Below are 26,188 nucleotides of genomic sequence, written 5' to 3' on the forward strand. Positions count from 1 at the left end.
AACAGACAGACAATTAGTAGCAAGCCTCATGGCGCTGTCTGGCCCTTGCGCAAAAAAAGCACTATGCATCATCACCATCATCCACCTAGGATGAAAAAAAGGAGAGAAAAAGAAACTATGTACATTAGAACAGAAACTCGTTCACACGTGTGTGAGTGTGCTTGTCATGTTCATTGAAAGTCTCGCTGGCATAGCTTTATGCTTTGCATGAAAGATTGTGCATGAAACGTTCCAACCAGTTGAAGACCTATATGTCAAATTATGTAGATAAGTCACTTATGTATGTCATTCTACGACGTCTGCACTTAACCAGTTTATGATCCCTTTTCTCTTTGGACAGATAATCGAAGTGAATTGAGCTTGTGCATATTATTGCTTTGGTACTTATATGAACACTGCAGGCGCATTTTTGCAGTAGACGTCGCCGTGAGGCTCTGCATAATGTCTAAGAGTGATAACCATCGCCCTGCACATCGTATGTTTCACGCGCGAGTGAAAGCGTGCGATGGCAGCCGACGATCGCGGCTCATGTAGAGAGGAAACGTGTCGGCCGTCTTGCGTACCGCGAAAGGCCCGTGTGGATATGGGGGTCCTGGAAGGCGTGCTGCGTTGCTCCAACAGGAACTCCGTACTTTGATAGGCAGTGCGCGGTCGCGCACGCTCTATCTTACAGGGATCAGCACACTGCCCATACCTTTGTACATGCTGGGTTTACACCGCTCAGTTTGGTTGAGGCGATAGACAGCATTAAGGTTGATTTGCTCACTGCAGCGGCCGTATTTCCTTACGCCAAGTCGCATGGTAAAGGATTTAGCTGCTTGCCTTACTTCGTATAAGGTCCTGATTTACTGTCGCATTCATTGCTTTGACCTTGCGGCGAAGCTGCGACATTTTCTTTGTGGGGGGATATGCTACAAATGAAAGGAAAGTTGTCAAGGGTCCTTCAATAAGGTCCCAGTGCAAATTTTCGTAATGCATTGGAAGTTGCAAGCCTAGCGAGCATTTTATCGAAATAATTTTTGAAATTGGTCGTTTGTTTCCAGAGATTTTACCCTGATGCCAGCGGCCTGCTTCACTGGTAGCGCTCACTCATGCCCATAGGCGTGTGCAGAGGGGGGCAAGGGGGTGGCCGCCCCCCTAGTAACCTAAGAGGGAGGGGGGCCGCAAAGTCTGCCCCATACATTGACTTTATAGGGACGGGGGCACTGCGATAAACCTTCGCCTAGAGTCGCTGTATATGCTACCTTAAAAGGTAGCATATACAGTAACTCTACCTTCGCCCGCCTTCGCCCCCCCTCCCCCCCCCCGGAGGGATACCCTGCATGCCTATGCTCATGCCCTTTACCTCTGCAAGCGTCCGCCAAGCGAAGTTAATTCTCTGCCAGCCTTCTCCCACGTACCGTTGCCGAGGAACACAGGCGTGCGCGGGGCTCTCCATTAGGGGGAGCCAAACTATACCGCAGCAGCAACTCACACTCCCCCCCCCCCCCCCCCCCCCCGCCCTTGGTCCTCGGCTCCGGGGGTAAAGGTGGGGAGCAAACAGTTGAAATAATGCAACTCAGTGTTCTTCGGCCGCCATTATCGCCAAAAACCAGACTTTGCGCCCCCTTAGATAATTAGAGGGAAGGGGGGGGGGGGTGCTGCCCCCGCCCCCCTGTGCGCACGCCTATGCCGAAGAACCGCGCAGCGTTCGTCATGTGAAGAGCCTCGTCACTTTTTTTCTCTCTCGCTCTTTTGTTTTGCGGAGCACTTCCACTGACTGCATTAACGGCAGTGGAAGTGCTTTGTGCTTGTGCTTGTACTTGTGCCTGCATATGTAATATATACATAGATTTTGGGAGGCGGGGGTAGCACCCCCCGCGATTTTTTCTAAATTTTATTTTCATAGTTTATTTCATAATTACTGCATTTAAGTACAAGGGTGGGGGGGGGTGTCGGGGGGGTTGAAACCCCCCCGAAAATTTCCAGTTTTGCTTGCGTATATATACACGCACACATACAAACGCACGCACGAACATACATAAAGCATGGTTGAACCCCCCCCCCCCCCCCCCCCGAAAAAAAATTTCTGGCTATGCTTCTGCCCCCTATACTTTTCTTGGCTTCCTTTATCTGCTGGCTTCATAAGGTTGCGTCTAATAAAAACTGGCCTCTCCATACATTCCTCTTCTTTGGTTAATTGCTTGCACAGACGTAAAATAAGTGGCCCGCAAAAATTCGCATCTGCACATCCGATTCAGGGGCATGCAAAGCAGGGGCGTAGCCCGGGGTGGGGGGGTTTAACCCCCCCCCCCCCGAAATTTTTCAGTTTTGCTGGCGTATATATACACGCGCACATACAAACGCACGCACGAACATACATAAAGTATGGTTGAACCCCCCCCCCCCCCGAAAAAAATTTCTGGCTACGCCCCTGATGCAAAGAAATGGCGAATTGCAAAAAGAACTAAAAAGCGCGCATCTACAGCGATATTTTATCGTGGCTGCACGCGATTGGACATAATTTCTTCAATACCATTAGAGTTTCATTCATTCTGGAATACAGCTGCAGCGGGTGCAGACAATACTCACGAGAACACTTCACATGCTTGGTGTACTGAGGAATGCGGGTTTTGACGCGTTCCTCCAGGAGTTTTGAACTGATTCATTAGACCGTTCAGACGTGTTACCAAAATTGTCGCATCTCGATGGATTAACGCTTTGTTAGGCTTTGCTAAGATGAAATTTGAAATGCACGTGTCTTTTATTTTTCCTTTTTGTTCTGCGAACTTCAAGGGGAATCAGTATTATTCGATCGGTATGACCCGTTTCGTTATAACGAGGTTTGTACTCCTTTGTTGTATCAGTAAACTGACACATGCTCGCATTGCGGTATCGTGTCATTTTCCATCAAGTGTGCGTTCGCATACCTCTCGCCTTACCAGGGGCGTAGCCAGAAATTTTTTTCGGGGGGGTTCAACCATACTTTATGTATGTTCGTGCGTGCGTTTGTATGTGTGCGTGCCTATATACGCAAGCAAAACTGAAAAATTTCGGGGGGGGGGTCTGAACCCCCCCAACCCCCCCCCCCCCCCCTTGGCTACGCCCCTGCGCCTTACGTATTATATAACTGACCCGATCCGTTTATCAATAATATAGTGCTCTTCATATTTTCATACCTAATAGCCTGTTGTGAAAGTGTTAGCGGGAGGTTGCTGCGAACGTGTGAAAGCCGGGATTGCTGCGGATACATATCCCTCCACCAATGGGACGCGTATTCACGAGCCAGTCGCGTATAAACAGCACAGGTCAGCGTACCTGGACCGCCTGGACTGCGTTGACTCAACGTTCTGCAGGCTTGATCCTGTCCTGACCCAATCGCACTCTCGCGACATGTTTCGAGAGTGCGGCACATGCGGTGCTGTCCACGTGTTCGAACACACGCACACGCAAACACACATTCGCGAAGTTCCAGGTGTCGCACCAGTGTGTCGCTGGCGCCGTTCCCGCCGCAGGCGCGGGCACCGTGCAGCGATGTGTCGCCGAGGGCTTTCCCGAGCACCGCCAGCAGCCGAGTCGCCCCGCGTCTTATTTGGAGCATGCATGGAGGGAAGCAGGGAGGGCGCGAAGGCTCGCGTCCCCGCGGTGTGCCAAGTCTCGTTTTAGAGACCCCGGGCACGAGCACATGAGGCGGTCAACGTGATGTCCCGCGGCGGCCGGATGACTCGCGCGCAACTGCCGCATAGGGCGCATTGCTTCTCGAAGCCGCGGGCTGCAGGACCGCAGTGAAACGGCTCCACGGCGAAGACGTGCGCGCGCTGCGGTCGCCGCCGCCGCAGCTGCATATCGGTGTCTACGGTGCAGTGAAGTGGCGTGTTCCCGTGTGCGTGAGCAGTGCCGCTGCAGAGAGGGGACTGCGCACGGCAGGGAAGAAACGTGGCCGCGCGCGTGTGTGTGTGCGTGCGGGGCCCATGTTTCGGCGGTCATCCCTCGCTGAGCAGTGTGTTGACGCGGGCGACGGCGGAGGCGGTGGCTGAGCCATGACCGTAAGCTACCAATACGATGTGGCCTCCACTTCGCATGGGGGCTTCATCCGGCTCCTGTTCAAATGGAAGGGCAGCGTCTGGAAGCTCGTCTACACCGAGCTCTTGCTGCTTACGCTTGCCTATGGATTCCTGTCGCTATTGTACCGACAGGCGCTCACCGAGCCGCAGAAGAGGTATGGTCCGCTCCCAGCCCCGCCTACACCTATTTGCACGGAGCTCCCGCGGTTCAGTCCGCTTCCAACCCTGCTGTGCTCCCGCTCGGTCCCTCCACCGGCACCCACGCGCACATGATGTAGGTCAACGCGTTGTGCGCCAAGGCTCGTTCATTCACGCTTATGTCGGCGACGTTACAAGGCGCGACGACGTGTGCACCCCGAGAAGACAGATTTGTTCGAGAGCTCTCGGAACGACAGAGCACGTTCAACTGTACCTGATCTTGCTGTTTCTTTTTTTTCTGCCGTTGGATCCGTATTTGCATGCATGCATTTGGTGCGCGCGGGTGCATGTGTGTAGGAACACTGTATCCTTCCTCACGTACTCAATGGTACGTGCCAAGACAAAGCTGTTGTTTTCTGCACGCTGTTTATAGCACAATGCAGTTCCTGCATGAAGGGTACCTGATGGCAACAATGAAGTTGACATCTGAGGCGCCAAAGCAGTCTGAGGCACGAAGTGCATATCTTTGCACTTCGTGAGCTGATCCATGTATGCTAGTCCTACCAGAGCCATATATCAAAACATCAAATGACTCTGCCACTACACAGACGGTACAAAGACATAATACTGCTCGTTTTCTGCTGTCTGTAGCTGCTGCTCTTTCTCCCCCATATTCTGTTTTGCCATCTCCACGCAAACCTTCATATTTAAGGGTGCGATAAATGAACACAGACACTGATGATGATGATAATGATTATATGTGGTGCTTATTGGCGCAAGGGCCATTTGATGGCCAAAGAGCGCCAAGACATGAGCAGACACTGAACAGAACGAAAAATTACAGGACACGCGATGTAGAGCGTAAACTACCAACTGGTTCATTGACCGGTTCACTTAGCACACCTTTGAAGATGAATGAACACCAACTAGCCCACCTTGCAGTTCTACGTAATTCAGTGAGCACTGAATGACCTATGCTGTGCATTTCCCATATGAGAACAAAGCTCGCTTACTCAGGCAAAACAGAAACAAGATTGCTTAAATAAACATTTACCGTGTTCTTTAACGGAGTTAGGTTCCCTATGCTAACTGCGCACGCAGTTGACGTTATAACGTTGTTATTTGCGGGTGTTTCTGCACATATGTGGAGGGACGTCGTCACCGACTCCAGTAAAAGCTGTGTGAGTGAGAAGAAACGGTATATGAGTCGAGGCGAAGGAATCTGTCGGGCCTTTTTCGAGGCAGCACCGCGAGTGCTGCACATATGGCGAGCATCTGTGGCTTGCGCCTGACATTTGCTGGAAGATGTCCCAGGAGTTACTTGCGGTGCGCGTCGACACGCGCGCGCACTGCCGAAAAAAAAGCATGGTGATCGTGGTTAACATGATGGGATACCAACAGTAGATTACACTACAAATAAACAAGGAATTTGCGTATCTTAGAAAGGGTACAGTGCACGTAGAGGGTGACAGAGTGAAGAAGAAACAAGACATAGCGCTGACGTGCATTGTTTCTTCTTCACTTTGTCCCCGTCTGTGTGCGCTGTAGCCATTCTCAGATGCAATACCAACTAGCCCACCAAGCCATCCTTGTAAACTCGCGTATCCTCGCGAAAATCCCTCCCTCCCCATCCCAAATATGGCCCATAAACCGGAGTAATATAAGAGAGCGGAAAGGATGGGCCACCTTATTATGAGGAGTACCCATCGCAGCGGCGGTCAAATGGTTGGAGTGTCGCCTTCGATGTGGGAGGTGCTGGGTTCGATTTTCAGTACCGCCGGGCGCCCACCGATTTTTCTAATGGGGATAGAGGTAACTGCCGCTCGGTGGTGCGGGTACTCATCTCGAAAAAGTCATTTCAGCTCTCTTCTATCTTTTAATTAGTGGGGGGTATTCGGGAGCGAGGTGCACCGTGTACGCTCCCCCCTCCCACTCCCCGATATCTATTTATTTTTGCTGTAATTTGACGGGGATAGTTGAGGCCGACATCCGTGCCAGTTTTTCTTACGGCGAGCTTTTACATGTTGGCGGATTTTCTTCAAGAAGCAATAACTCTTTCCCGTCTGTTCAGCGCAAAAGAACAATAACCACTGGGAAGAAGGACTTGTCACGTGCGACACGCTGGTTCTGAGCACACATATTGAAAGGTGTAAGAATGGGTGCATTGCCATGCCACTTGTCGCGTGCATAAGGCCGTAGGCACAACGCCACCGAGATCAAAGACCGCGGTGGGCGGATTGCTGACAAGCAGCCAGAAGCTTCGTAATGCGGTGCCTCTGAAGTCGGCACGAGCCGTTGGTGTAAGTCAGCAGCGTTGACTTTCGAAGTGAAGGATTACTGACAAGGTCGAAAGGATGAAGGTGCGTCTGCTCCTTTAACCATAAAGTGCGCTCGTCCCGAACCTTTGGAGGAAAGCTATACCTGAGGATGTGTCGTTACACAGCGTCAGTTACGCGGGAGATGCTTGACCCTTCAGACATTTGGTATTGTAGAATGGTGTACGAAAGAACTGAGCCGGGGAGTTCACCTCCGCGCGGCAACAAATTTGCTCAGCGTGGAGGCTTGAACTTATACATCTTAACAACTTGTGCAAAGCAACAATCACACAGGAAAGAGACACGGAAACAGGACGGGCGCTAGTGTAACACCGCCTATATACAATATATATAGGAGGTGTTGGCTAGTGTCGCTCCCTGAGTTTTGCTCTGCGCTTGTTAAGATGTGTAAGTTCATTTACCACCAACTAGCCCAGACTTCTGCGTTGAATAGTGCTGACTTGATTAGAGCCCCCTTCCATGTGCGAGGCCACAATTACGACCGCTCATGCCACCTTTCTTCTTCGGCTTCCTTCCGGAACTCCGTGGCCGTGCGCAGGCGATCCTGGAATCGGTAAGGGTATGTCTGCGCGCCTCATATAGGGAGTATGTAAAGTGGATTCAGCTATTTCCCTAACGTTACAACTGTAGTTTATCCGGACATTTACAAATGAAGCAATGTGGAGGCGATGGGTATGAGATATACTGTACATTTTCCAACTACTGTGACATAGCTAGTAGTACGGTGCAGCAAAGGGTTATTGTGAGGTAGAGTGCTCAGGTGGCAGACGCAGCCACCGACACTTCTCTCATCCTAACATCACGGCAGTGCGTAGAACACTGGCGCTCTGCCACGCCCACGTTGTCTCAAGTTGTGGACAGGCATCGCCTCACTAACCCTCTCTGCTTGGGTGCTCCTGTGACACATTAGACACCTTCTTACAGGAGAAACCTCGTCACTTCAAGGCGTTGAGATCGTCCGTCGTCATGACAGGCTTAACAGCCATGAAGTAAACGAGTCGCATTTTCTTTCTTCTTTTTGTATTGCTTGCTTCCTCGCCTGCAGTCAATGTACTACAATGTTCGCCGGCGTTGTAGCACAACAGTCGCACACGATGACGTCGTAGTTGGGCCCCAGCTCACCAGCTATAGCGAAGCTCACGAACATGACCACGCCCCGAAAACAAGGGCTCGTTCCTCCTTCGAAGTCGTGTGGAACACATGTGACAGGCCAGCTATATGCCCGTTACGAAACCTATAGGAATGACGCCGCTCATTTTTCCTCGTATCCCGATAAAATCTGCCGTGAAACTTTATTTATCTTGAAACACTGCAATTGAATATAAATTATGCTTGCTTGCTTACATAACATGCGACAGAGGTCGCACATAATGAAATGGTGGCTGTGTCGTTGAAGTGCTCGGCTATGAGTAATCCTCTTGAAACGGATGTCCAACAGTTATGTCCCGCGACACATTGTCTATTGTAAGCATCAATTATTAGACCAATCGACACCGATAAAAAAAAAAAAAGGGCAACTACGCACTAGTGGCGCGAAGACTGGAAACAGCGAAGCTGATGGACATTCCCTCCTCCTCCTCCTCCCTCCTCCTCCTCACTTCCCTTTCCCACCCCCTTGCTACACTGTAGTACACATGACTATGCTATGCTTTACCCTCTCCCCTCCTATGTTCCCTCCTCACCCTCACTCATCTTTCCCACCCCCTTGCTATACTATATATTATACATGTTTATGCTATGCTTTCTTTCTCTCTTTGTCTATTTCTTACTCTCTCTTTCTCCCTGTCTCTTTCTATCTGCTTCTTTCTCAGTTTCTCTCTCTCTCTCTCTCTGTTTCTTTCTGTCTTTCTCTCTTTCTCTCTATCTTTTTCTCGTTCTCTCGCCCATAGCAATCATATGGTTCCCATAAATGCATGTTCTGCTAGCGTGCGTGGATCGCCGAACGGTTACGACGCTCGCCTTCGGACAGCGGGTACCCAGGCTCGAATCCCGCCTCGCCAAGAAATTTTATCTTGTTTTATTTATTTCTTCTCCTCCTCCTTTCCTTCCTCCGACGCGCTGCTAGACGACGCATGGGGGTGTCATCGCTCAGCGAGGTTTTTCTGCGAACACCTGACGGTTCGCTGTTGAAAAAAATCGCATTTCATATTTTCTTACTTCGTTGTCAGTTGTCAGCAATCTAGTAGGCTGTACTTGCCCTCCCTTTAACAAATTACTAGATTAACATGTCCTTAATTTGTCAATAACCCTGAAGACTTAAGTTTTTCTATACGATTTTTCTGCTAGGGCATCTGTTGTTCTGGCACATTAAACTCCAAAATTAATTGAGATTTTCAAGCTATCTCAAGTGGTTAACGTGCATAACGCTTTACGACTACATTATTGCTTCAGGTTCCATATTATTAGGAGAGAAAAAAAAAACATTAAGGAGAGTGCTCATCTCTTAATCCTCTTCTATATACTGTAGCATGAAAATACCAAGCATAATTACATTATTTTTTACTGTTTGCCACCTCATAAACGATTCTAAATGTCTTCCAGATATTATAGACTGATATCTGGGGATGGCACTGAACTTTCTCAAATCCTTCCTTCTTTTTTTTTTTTTTTAGAAAATACGTGTCAGCAAGGCTGCCATCAAAATCTTTTTTAAAATATTTGTGTAGAGGTTACTCTGGCTGGTGTAACTTTCTTGGCAGTGCATTGCCAGATGGAGTGCCTGCAAGAAAACTCAAACTGTACCGCCTAGCTGTTACCGCTACAATAACACTGTTTTATGTGCATAACGCTTTCCGAATCAGAACCAGCCAGAACTGAGGGAAAAGCTTCTTACACTATTATTGTTCTCAAGAGCAGGTGTTAGCCAATCACGATGCTCGATCTCTTTATTTATATTTTGCACTTGCACTCTCTGAGATGAAGCAACTAAAGCCATAATCAAATAACTGACTTAGGGCGCCTCCACTTATACTCAGTGCTCAGCGTTGGAGAGTAAAAGGTGCGTAAGTAAAGACGATGACACTAATAGTATAATTAGCCAAGTCAGTAGTCCAATGGCGAACAGCTTATGCGACAAAAACTCAGCTAATGTCACCCCAGCATGGCCCACTTTGCTCCGTACTAAACTGAATGTAGATGGAAACGAAGATTGTCGGTCATCCGGCAATATGGCACGACGCTGTGAATGAATGCTACGACGGTGTTTCCTTCCCAGCTAAGTGCTACTCCAGGGTGGACAGCAATTTTTCGATGATTACGGTTGGTTGGCTTAGGGAGTTAAACGTCTCAAAGCGACTCGGGCTATGAGAGACGCCGTAGTGGAGAACTTTGAATAATTGCGACTACCTGGGGTTCTTTACCGTGCACCGACATCACATAGTACGCAGGCCTCTAGCACTTCGCCTCCCTCGAAATGCGACCGCCGCGTCTGGTATCGAGCCCGCGTCCTTCGGGTCAGCAGCCGGGCACCATATTCGCTACGCCACCGCTGCAGCCTTTTTGATGATTACGATGATGATCGTATTTAAATGGTATATCCCCTTCGAAACTAATGGCAACAACTAGTCACATGCCATGCTTGAGCTAATCTGGTTCTTACTACACTTATTTCGGTCTAGTGTTTTACCTTCTTTCCTCTGTAAAGCTTCTTTTCATTGGAACCTTGATCTCTAATGGCAAAGCTACCAGTGGTGATAACGAGCGACTCCAGTTCCATCTCTACCCTGCTTTCCTTTTTCTTTCTTCGCCAGTAATCTAAACGTGTCCCTCTTATCTCAATCACTCACCTGTTTAATTAGTTTTGAATCTCAGAGGTTCGGGTAGGCGGACGTTCCCCTACTTCTGGCTATCGAGGCGTTCCATTACCAGGGGCGTAGCCAGAAATTTTTTTCGGGGGGGGGGTTCAACCATACTTCATGTATGTTCGTGCGTGCGTTTGTATGTGTGCGTGTATATATACGCAAGCAAAACTGAAAAATTTCGGGGGGGGGGGGGTTTGAACCCCCCCCCCCTTGGCTACGCCCCTGTCCATTACGTTGTGCTGAATAGTCTCCGAACATGTGCTGCAGCAGACACATGCCACATACTCTTGCATATTTTTGCAACTGTATTTTTTCCCTTCACTCTTCAGGCAGGAAGGTCCATGGAATTTGGATCTCAAAAAGCTGGGCATTGCAATTCGTGATAGTGATGATATTTATTGCCATTCCCTGTGAAACATGGCGGCGATCAATGATCACCTAGCCTGTTTCTCTACAATAAGGTGTTGTTTCATCTATTACACTCCAGCAAGAAGTTGTGCATCTCTGCACAACTTCTTGTAGCGTAAATTAAACGAAACCACCAAAGGAGAATACGGGACACACAGGTGTTCTCCTTTCGTCGTTTCGCTTAATTTGGGCTATCAGGTTCTATGGATCAGTGCCAACTAGCCATATATCAGTGATCGCAATGTTTTATTAGATGCGAAGCATCTTATGGTGGAGTTCAAACCAGTGGTGTGCGGCGTGACCACCCTTACTGCGCATGCGCAAACCCTCTCCACACACCTCCTCTCCACTCTCTCCCTCCCCCTTCCCCTCCACTTCCCCTCTGAAACGCGGGCTCGACATGCCGAAACGCTGCATCGCATCGCCTCATGGTCCCCTTTAGCGGGAGATGGTGTGATTTTTTCTTTTATTTTTTTTTCTTGATAACAACCATCTATTTCTCTGATTTACTGTTACCTATGCCTGTAACGACTCAGGTTCTGTCACTATCTTCCTTCTTTGTCTTACATTAATTATGAACGTGTTTTTCTTATATCAACCACTGACCAAATAATACTTCCATTCACTTTTAAACCCGGAGCCTGCGAAGGATGAAAACGTTCCACGACTCTTAACAAATTATTGGGCGAATGTCCTAGCACAACGTGTCGTGCAGTTTCCGCACTACCGTGAAACTTCCTCCACCTCGCGGATTTCGGCGAAACTGCCGATTTGCCAAATTGACTCCCTCGGCCGACGACAAGCCGTCTTGCGGCTCCCGGTCTTGCCGCTGCTCTTGTGTTCCTCGTGGCGAGAATCGCTCGCCGAGAGCGCCGCAATGCTGCTAGACGCTCTGGCCCGGCGCCACCGCGGGACGCAGCCTTGGAGCGGATCCAGGCGGAACTGGGTTTTCGCCTCGGCCGCGCCGTGCAGCGCGTGAAAGGCCAGAGGCGCGCCAGCTCCCATCCTTGGGCTGCCTCGCTCAAGGTGCGTTCCTGCAGCTTCGCCCCGCCGAGCAAACGGGGCAGGTGCGCTGGGAAGCAAAAGCGAGACGGAAGGCGTCATCGCGAAATGAGTGCTCGCCCCGCACACTGCACGGTACTACGCGGCTGCCCGTGTTGCGGCGGCGACGGAGACAAGTTCGCGAGTCCCGGTGATCCGGCCTCCCTCGAGTAGCGACAAAACAGGCCCCGCTGATGAATCAGGCGCGGGCGAGGGCCCTTTGTAGGCGCCGTCCCTATATACACTGTGCTGTCTGATTGTCTCCTCATTGGGACGAGGGCGCTGTAAAGCTAATTTGCAGATTGGAGGAGACAGGCCGCGCAAACTGATTCATCCGGGCGCGCTGAGAAGCTCGCGTAACCTTTCTCTGGCGTATTGTCGACGAACACATTCGGCGGTCAGCTGTGCTGCGGAGTTCCGCGGGTTCAAGCACGGAATACTCGAAATGATTGATCTTGAAACCGAATTATCAAAATTGACCTTGATAACTGATAGGCGTGCGTACGATAAAGTTAAAATAATCGGAATTAGGCGTAATTGGTTCTTAAGTAATCGTAATTAGGTATCAAATTGATATGTATCCTTGTAGTTCACAACCGTTGACACAACGTTACTAGATATTTTCACACGAATTATTGCAGTTGAGACAACAGTGTTCGCAGTTGCGCCTCCGTATCCTATAGTCTCGGCATTCATATATATTCGATACCGCTGTTTATCAGGAAGCAAACATTCGATTGTTAGTTGTATAATAAAGGCGTCAATTGGCCGATTATTGCTTCTGACCAACGTTTCAAGTACATGTGCATGCTAATGCCAGATTAAGTTGTACGGGACTGAAAAGGCAATTATTTTCACAAGACATGTCACTGCCTCAACCAAGTGATGCCCCTTGCTGCTGCAAATAACGCATCCTTGTATCCATGCACTGCACAGCACTAATCTGTTTATTCTTTAAAGGTTCGTCCTTAGTGACACCCATTCATGTCCCATTAGCTCAAAAATGCATCGTTTCATATATGCTCTCAATTAGGCAGTTTTCTGTCAAATAACATTTTTAGAATCTTCACTTGTACTCTCATATCTGCGCACAGGACAGAACTGCACAGTAATGCAGACGTAGCATAAGCTCATGACATGAAATGCATTCCCACCCGAGAGATGTGCTGATACTGCCGCCTACTGAGCAGCGCTTAGGGTGTACCTGCTGTGCAGGGTGTTCGAGTTGGTGGTGTACTACTGCTCGACTTTCATGGAGATGATTCCGCTGTCGTTCATGCTGGGATTCTACGTCACCTTCACGGCGACGAGATGGTGGAACCAGTACATGGCGATTCCTTGGCCCGACAGGTTCGTGCAGTTCTGTGCTTAGTATACCTGAGCCTGCGATGTGTTATGAGTAATGGACACTTTCATACTCTTCTTCAACTCGAAGAAGAAGCACCCTCGATGGTAAAAACGGCACTTGTTTGTTCTTTTGTAGCCGGAGGAACAAGGACATTATACCAGCCTATGCTTGTGTGGCGACGTCATCACATTCGCCTTTCTCTGCTAACACTCTTTGCCACATCACTGCACCTAACTTCATGACGTGGCTTTATTGTTATTTCCAGGCATTTATTTATTTATTTATTTATTTATTTATTTATTTATTTATTTATTTATTTATTTATTTATTTATTTATTTACTTGGCATAGATCGCACGCGCCTTCTTTTTGTCTTAGCGTCTCGATTTCTCTGCAAGTGTGGCAAAACAGGTAGTGTCGTCGGTTAGCAAGAACAGGTGCAGCCGTGTAGGATGAGGGTCGGAGCCACTGTGCAGCGCGCATAAATGTCGTGTGTACTCTCTGGGTATGGATTTGTGAGACTCGGGTAATGCTTGTCGCGACATCCTACGGCAATGCGTGATGTAGCTCCAACCAGCCGACGTAACACACAACTCGCTAATCTAGCTTCGTGCTAATGCTGTGGCCGGCATCATCTGTGCAGGCTGATGAACGTGGTGATGATGTACGTGCCTGGCCAGGACGAGAGCAGCCGCATGCTGAGACGCACGCTGATGCGCTATCTCAATCTCAGTCTCATCCTCGTGCTGCGCTCGATCAGCAAGGCCGTCAAGCGCCGCTTCCCCACAAAGGACCACCTCATCGAAGCCGGTCAGTGTGGTGATGCTACCCGACTGATGCTTTGGCGCTAACACATTTGCAGCTCCGTATGCTAGTGCACCATGCGTCGACATTTTTTCCACAAAGCTATGTTTAGCGTAGGGAGCGGGCGTCGTGGGGAGGGGGGGGGGGGAGCTAGTGTTTATGGCATGTTTTATGGTACCATATAATGCGTAGGACAGACAACGGGTGGTCTGTTAGGGCAACGGAATGGTTACCAAGGGAAGACAGCCGAGGATGGCAGCGATTTAGATGGACTGACGAGAGTAACAAGTTCGCAGAGATCAAATGGAATCAGCTCGCGCAGGATAAGGTAAATTGGAGACCATTGGGAAAGGTATTCGTCCTGCAGTAGACAAAAAATAGGCTCATAATAATGATGATGATAGTGCTAATGATAAGCTGACCCTGTTACAGAAAGAGGACAATTGTGGACAACCGGTACAACTCCCTCTTTCCTACCTCCTTCGCCTCTTTCTATTGAAGAGACCGCTGACTTTTACGGCGTGTCCCTGAAGACGTTAGCCTATCTTCAAACATAGTGATGTAACATAGTCGTACAAAACTAATGTTGCGTTGTTCTCAGCCACCTTACGCGAGTCGAGACATTTTATTTCTGTAACCGGGGGTGGTGGTGGTGAGGATGCTGCGACAGGCGGAGTTAGATATTTCATGTTGTTCTGAACAGTGCAAAGAAAACACGGGCCCGGGAAGGAAGCGGATAATACGAACACTGACCACAGCGCCTGTTATATACGCATGTTTAACGCCCATGTTTTGTTTGTGCTACGCTAAACATTAAGGTATGAAGATTAACGGGAACTTTCAATCCGCTGGAGTAAGGTGGGGGACGACTGCGGTAGGCCTCATTGAGGCTCATGATTCCACTCTATACTGCTACCGCTCCCATCCACTACTGAGCTGTCAGACGATGGAATAGTGGTGATAATTGATGCGCCGTTGTGATTTTGTTCCCTCTGTTTCGAATCATCCGGCAGTCTCCTCCGACATAGCTGTATAGGGGAGCTGACTGTCGGATAATATGCGTGCGAATACACTTGTACAGCAGCCACGTGACTGCGTAGGATTCATGACCAAACTGGAGATGGATCTGTGGCAGTCGATCCCGTCGACTGAGTTCAACACCTTCTGGGTGCCCTGCACCTGGTTCATCAACCTGCTCCGGGAGGCACGAAACGAGTGTCGCATCACGGACGCCCAGGGAGTCAAGCTCATAATGGAGGTATCTCCCTTCGCGAGTTGTGTGTGTGTTGGAGAGCTTTGTAAATGATGGTATGTGCCGGAAGCGAAAGAAAAGAAAAAAGAAAGCGCATGGTGAAGTTGTGGTCTCCAAAACTTTAGTAACCTAAGTTGGGCTAATAGGTAAATCCGAAATAAACTGAAGGTTACTGGAATGCGCGTATTTAGTAGCTAGTGCGAAACACTGCTCCGAGGATTCGAAAACAGAACGTACAGGTTAAAAAAAAAAAAAAAAAAAAACCAGGTTGTCAACAAGCATTGACACCAGCACTAAAATGTTATGCTTAATTTGGGTCTTAGTTTTCAAACGCTGCAAACTTGTTTCACTGCGCATTTCGTGGTTGCACGATCATGAAATTATACCTTAATTCTTGGTTCATTCTTCAATAAATAAGAGCTCGAAGGGCATGGAGAAACTAAGTGAAGAAACGTTATTACCCATCCCTGCCTTGCAGTTAGCATGAAGCATTGCGATTTCGTAGGTGATAACCAGGCGCTGATCCAGGGGGATGTCCGGTTGTAACACCCCCTCCCCCCTCTCATATTTCTGCACCGCCCGCTAACAGGTGGCAATCGCAAATGGGGCAAATGCACCTAAAGCTGGCTTCTCCACACTATGAAACTGCATGTGGAGAAGCCCGCTTTGAAGATTTCTTTCGGTGTACGGCCGATAGGCATTGTTGTGAGCGTGCTCGTGTTCAGTGTGTGACAAGGAACGCTTGGCTTCAAGACATTTTCTCGCAGGAGTTCAATGACTTCCGGTCAAAGTGTGGTCTTCTGTGGAGTTACGACTGGATAAGCATTCCCCTCGTCTACACCCAGGTTCGCCTACTGCTTTTTCTTGACGATATTCAGCCTAAAACTGGAACTAGCAATATCTTTCAGAGAACTAACCGAGCTGCACAGTGAGTGTGTTGACTGAGTACGTATAAGCAGAGTTGTTTGAGCTAGCGCGCTCTATCCGACAACCGTTTGATAGTGCGCAAATATAAGAATGCGGGAATTGCAATAGCAAGAGTAGCAGATCAGGTGTTTGAACAAATCAGATCCATCAAAAAGGATGCTTTGCGTACAAGAATAACCAAGCATTTCTCGACCACAGCTCTATGCAGGTTCTGTTTTCGCGCAACTGGTTAAAGTTGCTACTCAAGTGATTTGTGACTCCGCGCATCAGATTGTTCAATTAAAAAAAAAAAACAACTAGCATGATACAGAAACGTAACCTCTTGAATAGTAGTCGAACTCGCTGTAAAACAACAAAACTTTAGGAACTCATTTATGCAGGATTAATTTCCTATTGCATATGTAGCTGCATTTCTGGGCGTTACTGCAAGTGAACATAATGTATGTTACCATGGAGACTGTGCATAGCGATGGCAGAAAAATTCTCTACAGTGAATTTAAGTGCATTCTAAAACATTTAGACCCTCTAGCTATCTCTCCGGGCAATAAAAATGCTTGTGAATCTGGCATGCATTTATTTTCATTGAATCTACGCACCCGGCAGATTCCTGTGAGGGACAGCATGCCCACACAAGCGTGCCGTAACCTTGCCTGCAGGAAAGCCGTGAGTGCAGAAAAAGCGCACGCAAGAGTAATGTTGAATTGTTGTTGTGTGCGAAAAGAAGCCCTGAAAAGTGTGATATTGTATTACTTGGCGCATATTTCTTCCTCAAACAATAATCGTCATCAATAATCGTTGCATACAATTATTTTTCTTTAGCACTGCCGTCCTCGGTACTTTGAGACTACAAACGACATGCGCGTATTGACGCCTTTTTTGACAGAAAAGCATGCGAGTGCGCAATGTTACTAAAAAAGAAATTTACGCGAAATAGACTACGATTACTGTGTGATGCAAGATACGACCCAAAGGGTGTAAGGAACTTGTAGCCTGTACGCCATAGGCTGTTACACTCGTAAAGATATCGCTGGAACTTTCTTTTCCTAGCGTTATGAGACCACCTTTACACACATCAGGCTACAAGTCAAGCCATCTTACGGATTTGTCGTGTTTGTGGATGCAGGTGGTGACGCTGGCGACGTACTCGTTCTTCGCCGCGGCGCTGTTCGGCCGGCAGTACATTCACAGCCCGGACCCGATCATCGACAGCCGCCATCATTTCGACTTCTACGTGCCAGTATTCACCGTCATTCAGTACTTCCTCTACATGGGGCTGCTCAAGGTGCGATTCCGATATGCTATACTATCGCGAAAAAGAGAATGTGGACGTCGGTTACCTTACATAAAAAAAAAAGGATGAGGGAGTCTTACTTTGTTTTACGCCATGCAGCATATATGTTGTTACATGTTGTGCATACCTTTGGGATAGCGTGTAGGCGTGCGTGCGTGGGTTTTATGAATGAAACTGGAAAATATTGGTTGCAATTTTCTTTCCTTAACCTAAGTGCCGATGGTTCGGCTGCTCTTGTTACCAAAAGTTGAAAGTCAGAGATAAGAACAAGGATAAAATAAAGGCAGGGAAATTAACCAGGGCTGAGCCCGGTTGGCTACCCTTCACAGGGGAAGGGGAAAGGGAAAGAAAAGTTTAATAAGATAAGAGGACGGCTACTGCTGTTGCCGCGAATGTTGTAACATTTATATGCGCCACGTCCCAGACAGTCAAATTTGTCAGGTTTATTTTTCTCACGTACTTGCTTGTTATGCACCTTTAGAGTAGAAATATTATTTGTCTGCTTGGTTACAGGTATACTCTATAGACAACTACCGGTACAATGTGTGAGGACACTACTCTAGATACTTTTATGGACTTGATGGTTTATATGCTCTTTAGCGGAACATGTATAACTGCCAAACTGATTTATGCGCCAATAAAACCATATTCCGGGCATTCGTTTTAATATGCGCGCAGGTTGCCGAGCAGCTCATCAATCCATTCGGAGACGATGACGAAGACTTCGAGCTTAACTGGATCATCGACAGACATTTCAAGGTCAGCATGGTCACAGTAGCGACTTCAGCTATGTGCGAATTTCAATTTCAATCTTGTAATTACAACATTCGAATATATGATAAAGATGCGTCTCGAATATCAAATCGAATACAGAATATGCTTATGTATGTGTATATATATATATATATATATATATATATATATATATATATATATATATATATATATATATATATATATATATATATATATATATGTGTGTGTGTGTGTGTGTGTGTGTGTGTGTGTGTGTGTGTGTGTGTGTGTGTGTGTGTGTGTGTGTGTGTGTGTGTGTGTGTGTGTGTGTGTGTACATTGCATGGACCTTGGTCCGTCGCAGGCAGGCTTGATTTATTGCAGTGACCTAAAATTCGATGACGACAAATGCCAAACTTCGAAATCGAATCCTTAGGTTGGGCACGCAATTACTGTAATCATATTTGCTATCTCGATGATTCACACACCACTAGAGCTTATGTGCAAACTGTTGCCTATGCATTATTAATCTGTCATGCATTCACCGCGCGCAGGTGTCTTACCTAGGCGTGGACACACTAGACGGTCCGGCACTCCCGCTGGTCAAGGACTCCTACTTCCACATGACCGATTACCAGCTGCCTTACACTGCCGCCTCGGTCAGCTACAAGAAGAAGACCTACCGCGGATCCGTCGCATACATGCAGTAAGCACATACGCACTGTTTCTGTAGTACTCAAAAGGGGTACAGCGGTCAACGGGCTTGTATATAGAACGCCGGAGCGTCGCGCTCGGGCCTGCACGCACGTCATCTACAGATAACGCGTGGTTTGAGATAGGCCACATCTGAGCTTGCGTGGCCCCCGACAACGCGCCTGCCTTGCATCTTCTCTCTTCGTTTATTGCCGCGGCTACAACAATTGTTTTGCACGTCACAATTGAGCGCCATTCGGTGGTGTAGCGCCGCATAAAAAATAATTAAGAAGAAATGAAATGCGGGGAATCGCTCGGCTCGGTGCCTGGTTGCAAGAAATGCTGCAAGATTATACTCGGTTTGCGGTGTCATCATAGCTTGCATCGGGTGCCGAGCCGGGCGATCTCAAACCACGTGACGTGTTACCTCTAGATGTCGCCTGTGCAGCGCGATGCATGGCTCTAGACAAGCCTGTTGACCTCTGTGCATGCGCAATCATGGCACAATCGAATGGAGTACACGAATGCGTACCAGTAGGTCGTAAGAGGAGCGCTTGGACTAATCGATGAAAAGGTAGAATCAACGTACAATTGGACAGCCAGAATGGCATCAGGAAACCCTTTGCGAGACTAAAACGTAAAACAATAATTAAAAAAAAAAACTCAAGAAAAATACCAGCTGTCTTCTGGACGTATAAATGCATACCCTGAGCATGAAACGTGTCCGAAGCTTCAGAGACACTTGCGGCTGACATATGTCACCCGCGCTGTGGATTTGTCATAGAACATAATGCTTCAGTCTCTTTCATTAACGAACAAAACAAGTTTACAATGTGGCTGTCGCGGTGTACCTGCATCGCGTAGGGAGCTGCTTGGGTTTACCCGATATGCGATTTTCATCTTTACAGCGGAGCTGTCAAGCTTTTCGTTATGCCGCGTGGCGTGACCTGAAAACCATCATCGTCATGAACCGGCATGCACTCCCTTCGCCCTCTTCCTCATCTTCTGCTTCGCTCCCAGATCACGTGCGCCGATTTGTCAGGCGTGGAATGGGCGAGAGATGGGCGAGAGAACGAGTATAGAGAGAGAGAAAAAAAAAGAAATTGAGAGAAAGAAAAAGAGAGAAATAGAGAGAAAGAAAGGGAAGAAGGATAGAACAAGATAGAAAGATACAGGAAGAAATAGACAGAGAGAGATAGATAAAGGTAGAAATAGACACAAAAAATAAATAGGAAAAAGAGAGAGAAAGCACAGCCATGTTTAGTATAGTACAGCTAGGGGTAGGAAAGGGAAGTGGTGGTGAGGAGGAGAGAAAGCAGGGGGTGAGAAGGTAAAGCATGGCGTAGTATTGTTTAGTATATCGTAGCAAAAGGTGTTTAGTATATCGTAGCAAAAGGGAAGTGAGGATGAGGAGGAGGGCAACGCCACTAGCTTCGCTACTTCCTCAGTCTTTGCACCACTATAGTGATAGCTGGCTCAACTTTTTTAACACGAAAGTGTTTTATGCCAGGGTCCACCAAGACTTTCATGACGTATTTCCGTCACGGAAGTACGTCAGCAAAATGAATACCGTCACATGGCAAAGAAAAAAAAAAACTATAAGAAAAAGTTCCGTTGACGGGAATCGAACCCATGACCTCTTGGTCCGCGACGATGGCTGGCGGGCGTTTAGCCCACTGAGCTACCGCCAAACTTTTTCTTTTATTGTGAGCTACCGCCAAACACGTTTCTTTGTATGCGCCTTGCGGTAAGTCTCTTACCCCGCCTTGCGGTAAATGTCTTTTACCGCAAGGCGCGGTAAGAGACTTACCGCAAGGTCCTAATTAAATTTATAAACAAACCGCTAGATCCAGAGCCGCCTGCTATCAAAAGGTCAGCGTGTTTCTTTCTTACGCTTTCTCACACCGTGCAGCGTCCCCCACGAGCAGCGCGAGATGGTCGTGCCGGAAGTGTCCGAGGAATACGACGAGGACTCGCCCAGCAACGAGGAGGGTGCCGACGATGAGGACCCGGGTGGCCCGCTCAACAAGCGCAGTTCGTCTTCGCTGTGGACGCTGTTGAACCGCCGCTCGAGCAGCAGCGGCTCGTTGCACCAGCAGCAGCGCGACGCCGAGGCCGGCTTGCTGCATCCGACGGACTCCACGCTGCACGTTTACTTCAAGGGCGCCGACGGTGACGCTCCTCCATCCGGGCAGCAAGACGCGAAACAGTGAGTAGTCTCAGAAGCATTTCTTGCTGGGGTTTGTTGGCGAAACATGTACTGCATGTACTACCGGGGCGAACGCGCACACATACAGTGAAGGTACACGCACACGTTCTTTATGGGAAGTTTTCTCAGCGCGCAGGGAGGAAGACAAACTAGCGCTTGTCTGGTGTGTGCTCACTGACAAAATTTCCCATTATCAACTCATACCAACTCTCCCAGTTTTACATACTTTCACACGTTCTTGTCTAAATTTATGTGTGTGTACGTGTGCGTGCGTGCGTGTGTCAGCACGCAAATGATGACCGCAGTCGCGCATTATTTTTAATGGCATATCAAGTATTTCGTTTAAGCACCTTCCATCAAAGCGCTCTGTGCATCCATAGGAACACACACACACACACACACACACACACACACACACACACGCGCGCGCGCGCGCGCGCACACGCACACACACACACACACACACACACACACACACACACACACACACACACACACACACACACACACACACACACACACACACACACACACACACAACAAGAAATGATAGAAATGATGGTTGGCTCACATGCATGTGGCAAAGTAATACAAACAGACATACGATACGATAGCATGGAAAAACGAAGACGATTGTCTGGCGAATAAGTACTGCATTCCTTTGAAGAGAAAATGCCGTGTATTCTTGGACCTTTTTTAGAACTGCAGGACACGCTCGCTAGTTGGTCTGTTTAGGCGAGGAAAGCTAGCGCGGACTACTACGGGATCTGTAAAACCATTTGCTACTGCAGTGACGAAACGTGCACCATGCTCGACGAGGGAATATTAAAGTTAAATTATGTATTTAACGTTCAGGAATTGCAATGTCGTTGTGGTGATACCTACGTGGAGGGCGCAGCAAAGCTCTGGGTTGTACTGAAAACTAAGTCTAAGAACGTGCATTTTAACGCGATAGCGTTAAAGAGCCCGTTTCGCAGAAATTCCGGTGTCAGCGGTGTCGGCGTCTTTGGTTGTGAGCAAAAAATCACCGTCGTTCGTGAGCGAAAATTCGACGTAGATACAAATAAAGAAATAATAAAAAATATTCGGTTCGACAAGACCGGGGATTCGAACCTACTACCCCCCGCTTTGTGGCGCGATACGTTTAGCCGCTCGGCCACCACGCATGCATCCTGTAGTATACGTGAGCTACTTATATACACCATTTAGCGTTGGTGGTACGCACATCTCGGACGTTCTTCAGCGGCTTGACAGGAAACCCGCAAGATGGCGCAAAGGGCCCACGAGCGCGCTTTCCGTGTTCTGTCGCGGCGCATGCACGGATATAGAAGCCGGCTCGCGTCCGCACTTTGGCTTTCCTTGCGGCACTGTTTAGGTGTCGACCGAGAAGCGAAGCCAGGTTAGCGATTGGGAAGGCGATACGAACACGGTCCGATTACCCCATGCATCGTGTTCTACTCTGGAATGGGAAGCTCAAGCGTCCTACAAGTTTTTAATTTATATACATCTAGCGTTTCGCCCTCGTCAAGATGCGGTCGCCGCGACAGAGAATTAAACCCGCGATCTCGTGTTCAGAAGAAGTGCTATAGCCACTAAACCACAGCGGCGTGTAGAGATCATTGACGTGACAAGAAGATCATGCATTGAACTCTGCTGTACGTGTGTATGCATTGTGGAGGCAGCGATATAAGCACGAATAATGGCTGAGGTAGTTTGTTCCATATGGCGATCAAATTTAGATAACAGTGTTAAAAGTGACATTTAGTAAACACGTGTTACAATTACTGAATTTCAATGCGCTATCAGGAAAAAAACACGTTTTTCTGTTTTTCTTTCTTGCAGGAAACACTTGCTGCACCCGCCCGAGGAACGTAGGCGAGGTCGCTTGGGCAGCGAGCCGAGTGCAGCGTCAGGTCAGAAGTCTTTCCTGCGAGATTTCTTCCACGCTAAGCCAGCAATGCGCGTGCAGGCTTGGACAGGCGCGGGTGGTGACTACGGTAGCCCTCCGAAACGACCACGCAAGCCTCGAACGAAGGTGTCTTTTTCAGCGGACACGTCCAGCAAGCCGCGCATCGAAAGAAAGCATCGCAGTCGGTCTACGTCGGACCTGGTGGCCATCTTGGAGACCGCGCGTAAAGAAGCACTGCTGTCGAGCCTCGCGTCCATGAAGGCTGCCATGCCACGACGAAAGTCACTGGAAAGTAGCCAGACCGATGTAAAACTCACTGACGTGCTGAGGCGAAACAAAAGCCTCCCCGAGATGAACATCTCCGACGCCGCCTACGAAGCACTGCTTACACCAACACCACCACCTGCGCCGACGAAGCCAGTTCGAACAAGAACGTCGTTAACGTCGCAGATATTGCCGCTCCAGTTGGCACCTAGGCCTCCAGCCTTGACGCTCAGAAAACTGACTACGCCGCAGAAACTACCCGAGACGCCCAAGCCGGCTCCACCAACCGAAACATCACTCCAAACAAAGCCGACTCCGACAGTGCTGCTTTCCCCACCACCCGAACCGACGCCACCTCCAACGCCAGCCGTTGCTCCGCAGGATCTCGAGACGGCTCCAACGCCAACAGCAACAGCTCAGACACGAGGGCCAGAGTCCTCAGAACGTCCTGCGGAGACAGAGGCGCCCAAAAAACCACAGGCATCTGAAAAACCACCATCACGTCCAGAAACTCAGGCAGAAACGGCGTCGCCTGTTGAGATTACGTTGAGGAGGCCTCGAGTTCATTTGCCACGGCTTGTCGTTCCGGGAGCCCGACGCGGTATACGACTCAGCGATCTGACCAAAGAGGACGAAGGCTCTGACGGTCAGGGTAAAAGCGAGACCTCTGCTACATCTTCAGAACCCTCAGGGAAACCTTCAACTTCCATTGGCGCCCATACGAAACCGCGACTGCGCGTGCGTGTGGTGCCTGAACCAGAAATCATTCCACTCGAACCGACAGAACCCCAACCGGGAAGCGAGGACACGGAAGTGTTCCCCCCTGGACCAGCCCCTGAGCCTCTCCCGGAACCACCTGCCAGCTTACCGTCCGAGCCTCCGGACAAACCAGAATCCACGCGTCAAGAGAAGGACCAAGCGTCGGAGAAGAGCCCTGATAAGCCCGTCACCGATGACGACAAGACTGAGTTCGTAGTCGTGATTCAGGAGAAAAGCGACGAGCGGCCCAAGCAGCTCATCATCCTGCCGGGTCCTCCCGACCGCGCTGGGTCGGTAGACAGCCTTTTAGGTGATAGTCGGCCGAAGGGTCCAAAGAGGCGCAGTTCCCTGGATAGCCCCGGTACTTCTGCGAGCGTGCGCTCACAATTATTTACGACACTGCAGAAGCAGCCGACTACGAAGGTACGTGCACCACGTAGCAGTGCTTTTGCTGAAAGCACTAAGCTAGCCCGCTTTTGCTGCCGTCTCTTGTATGCTCCTACGAAAGCGGAAAGTGTTATGCTGTTGTTATTATTTGAGGGGAGAGAAGCAGTGCTGCATGCATACAAGCGCGCCTCTGGGGCATGTAGTACGTCGAAAGCTACGGAAGCACCACCTTGATGGGCCGGCACGCCCTGCAGTCGGCGAAGTGTCCGGCTTGTATTTTCACGCGACATAGCTTTATTTCGGCGTGGCGGGGGCGGGTTCAACCACCCTTTACGCATGTTCGTGTGTGTGTTTCTACGTGTGCGTGTATATATGCACATGCGAAATTGAAAAATGTGGGAGGGGGTTGCACTTTGAACATCCCCCTCCCCTTCTCACCCCTGGCTATGCCAGTGGCAGGCAAGTTACATGACATTGTATATATTCGCAGGCTCCTCAACCGACGGCAGAGTCGAGCGATGGAGCAGGGGTAGAAGTTCGCGCGCCGCCCACTTCGCAGGCCGACGCACGGCGGCAGAGGCGACGACGACGCAGCACTCCGCGGCGGGAGAGCGTGTCCCCGACGAGCCGCGAAGGCAGTCCTCGCGGTGCCGAGGGCAGCCAGGAATCTCTGGCAGCAGCCGCCCCTGTGCATAGACGCGTACCCTGCGAGGTGCTCATGCGGTGGCAGAACGTGGCGCCCAGCGAGAGCACCGAGGAACTTGACCGGCCACCGCCGCCACCGCTGCTCGAACTGCCGGGTGCCGTGTCGCCTCCACCTCGCGGCCACGTGAGGCAGTTGTCGCGAGTCTTTTCACATCGCTCGAGCAGCACGACCACCTCCAGCGTCACGGTGCGCACTTCCACGACTAGTCACTCGAGGGCGGCGTCCAGGGCGGATGCCTTCATTGAGAGCGAGAAGCGCGATAGCTGACACGGGGCTCGGGACTAGGCTGTGTAGCGAGGACTCTTTTTCACAAACATCCGCAGTATGGTGCACGGGATGAGCGGTGATGCGTTGGGAGCAGAATGTCCAAGGTGCACTCTCCGGGGCAGTCACAATGGGGAAATATGAACCTGCCCAGTTCCTTCATGTCCTTCACCGTGTAGATCACTGAAAGCAATGTGAATAGCGTTAACTGACTACCAAGCAAGAAAAAGTTTTAACCCTGCAGTACACAGCGAAAAAAAAATTAATGCGATCAGTGAAGGCCTGTGCAGTGACACGAACATACAATGAGACACCGGAACGTCTACAGTTTCATAAGATGTGAAGCCCACATAACAGCTCGTTCTAGAATTGTTACGTAATGGAAGCGTGTCTGGCCAAATAATTGCCGGTACATTCTGAACGAAAGATAGGGGGATGGACAGACGAAATCAACAGATAACGAAGCCAAGGAAAGCATAGGGAGGGTTAATGGTAGTTCTTGGTTGAAATGTAATAATTATATGCGTATACATGCTAGGAAACCGGCAACAAATATAACTACAAGCAACGTTACGTTTAAGTCTGTGACGGAGCTCGTTAGGAGGGAGAAATAGGGGTGAGGGTATACAGTATGCGAGCTTCTTACTATTATATGTGATCAACACGATACCATGCAAACAGGAGAGAGCGAAATGCTGAATCGACACGGAAGAAAGGGTCGAAATTGAATCCGGTTTTCGTTTATGCTATTACAGTTCTAGTGCTCACTTCTCTTAACGATAATGAGTAGAAAAGTGTAACAATGAAAATGACCTCGTTTTTCTCTTTCTTGATTATCTCTGTCTTACTGATGAAAATTTGCACTGTTCGCCTTTT

At 49.0% G+C, this 26,188-nt stretch overlaps 1 protein-coding gene across 1 annotated transcript; it reads left to right on the plus strand.

Annotated features, from left to right (window-relative positions):
• Positions 1-3,733: 3,733 nt before the first annotated feature.
• Positions 3,734-25,315, plus strand: LOC125757911 (uncharacterized protein KIAA1522-like). Its single transcript, XM_049414270.1, has 11 exons — positions 3,734-4,198; positions 12,982-13,116; positions 13,757-13,923; positions 15,018-15,175; positions 15,937-16,014; positions 17,220-17,378; positions 18,066-18,146; positions 18,676-18,827; positions 20,727-21,023; positions 22,866-24,378; positions 24,833-25,315. Exons 1-11 carry the CDS (start codon positions 4,020-4,022, stop codon positions 25,313-25,315), a joined length of 3,402 nt encoding a protein of 1,133 aa, XP_049270227.1. The 5' UTR covers positions 3,734-4,019.
• Positions 25,316-26,188: the final 873 nt, after the last annotated feature.

Source organism: Rhipicephalus sanguineus, chromosome 3 (assembly GCF_013339695.2).
Source record: "Rhipicephalus sanguineus isolate Rsan-2018 chromosome 3, BIME_Rsan_1.4, whole genome shotgun sequence".
NCBI lineage: Eukaryota > Metazoa > Arthropoda > Arachnida > Ixodida > Ixodidae > Rhipicephalus > Rhipicephalus sanguineus.

Bases quoted from the DNA above. Each gene is read 5' to 3' on its own strand.
- LOC125757911 (XM_049414270.1), top strand. From the start codon at position 4,020: ATGACCGTAAGCTACCAATACGATGTGGCCTCCACTTCGCATGGGGGC. The intron at 15,176-15,936 runs GTATCTCCCTTC...ATTTTCTCGCAG, and splicing joins GAGTCAAGCTCATAATGGAG to GAGTTCAATGACTTCCGGTC. The intron at 21,024-22,865 runs GTGAGTAGTCTC...TCTTTCTTGCAG, and splicing joins GGGCAGCAAGACGCGAAACA to GAAACACTTGCTGCACCCGC.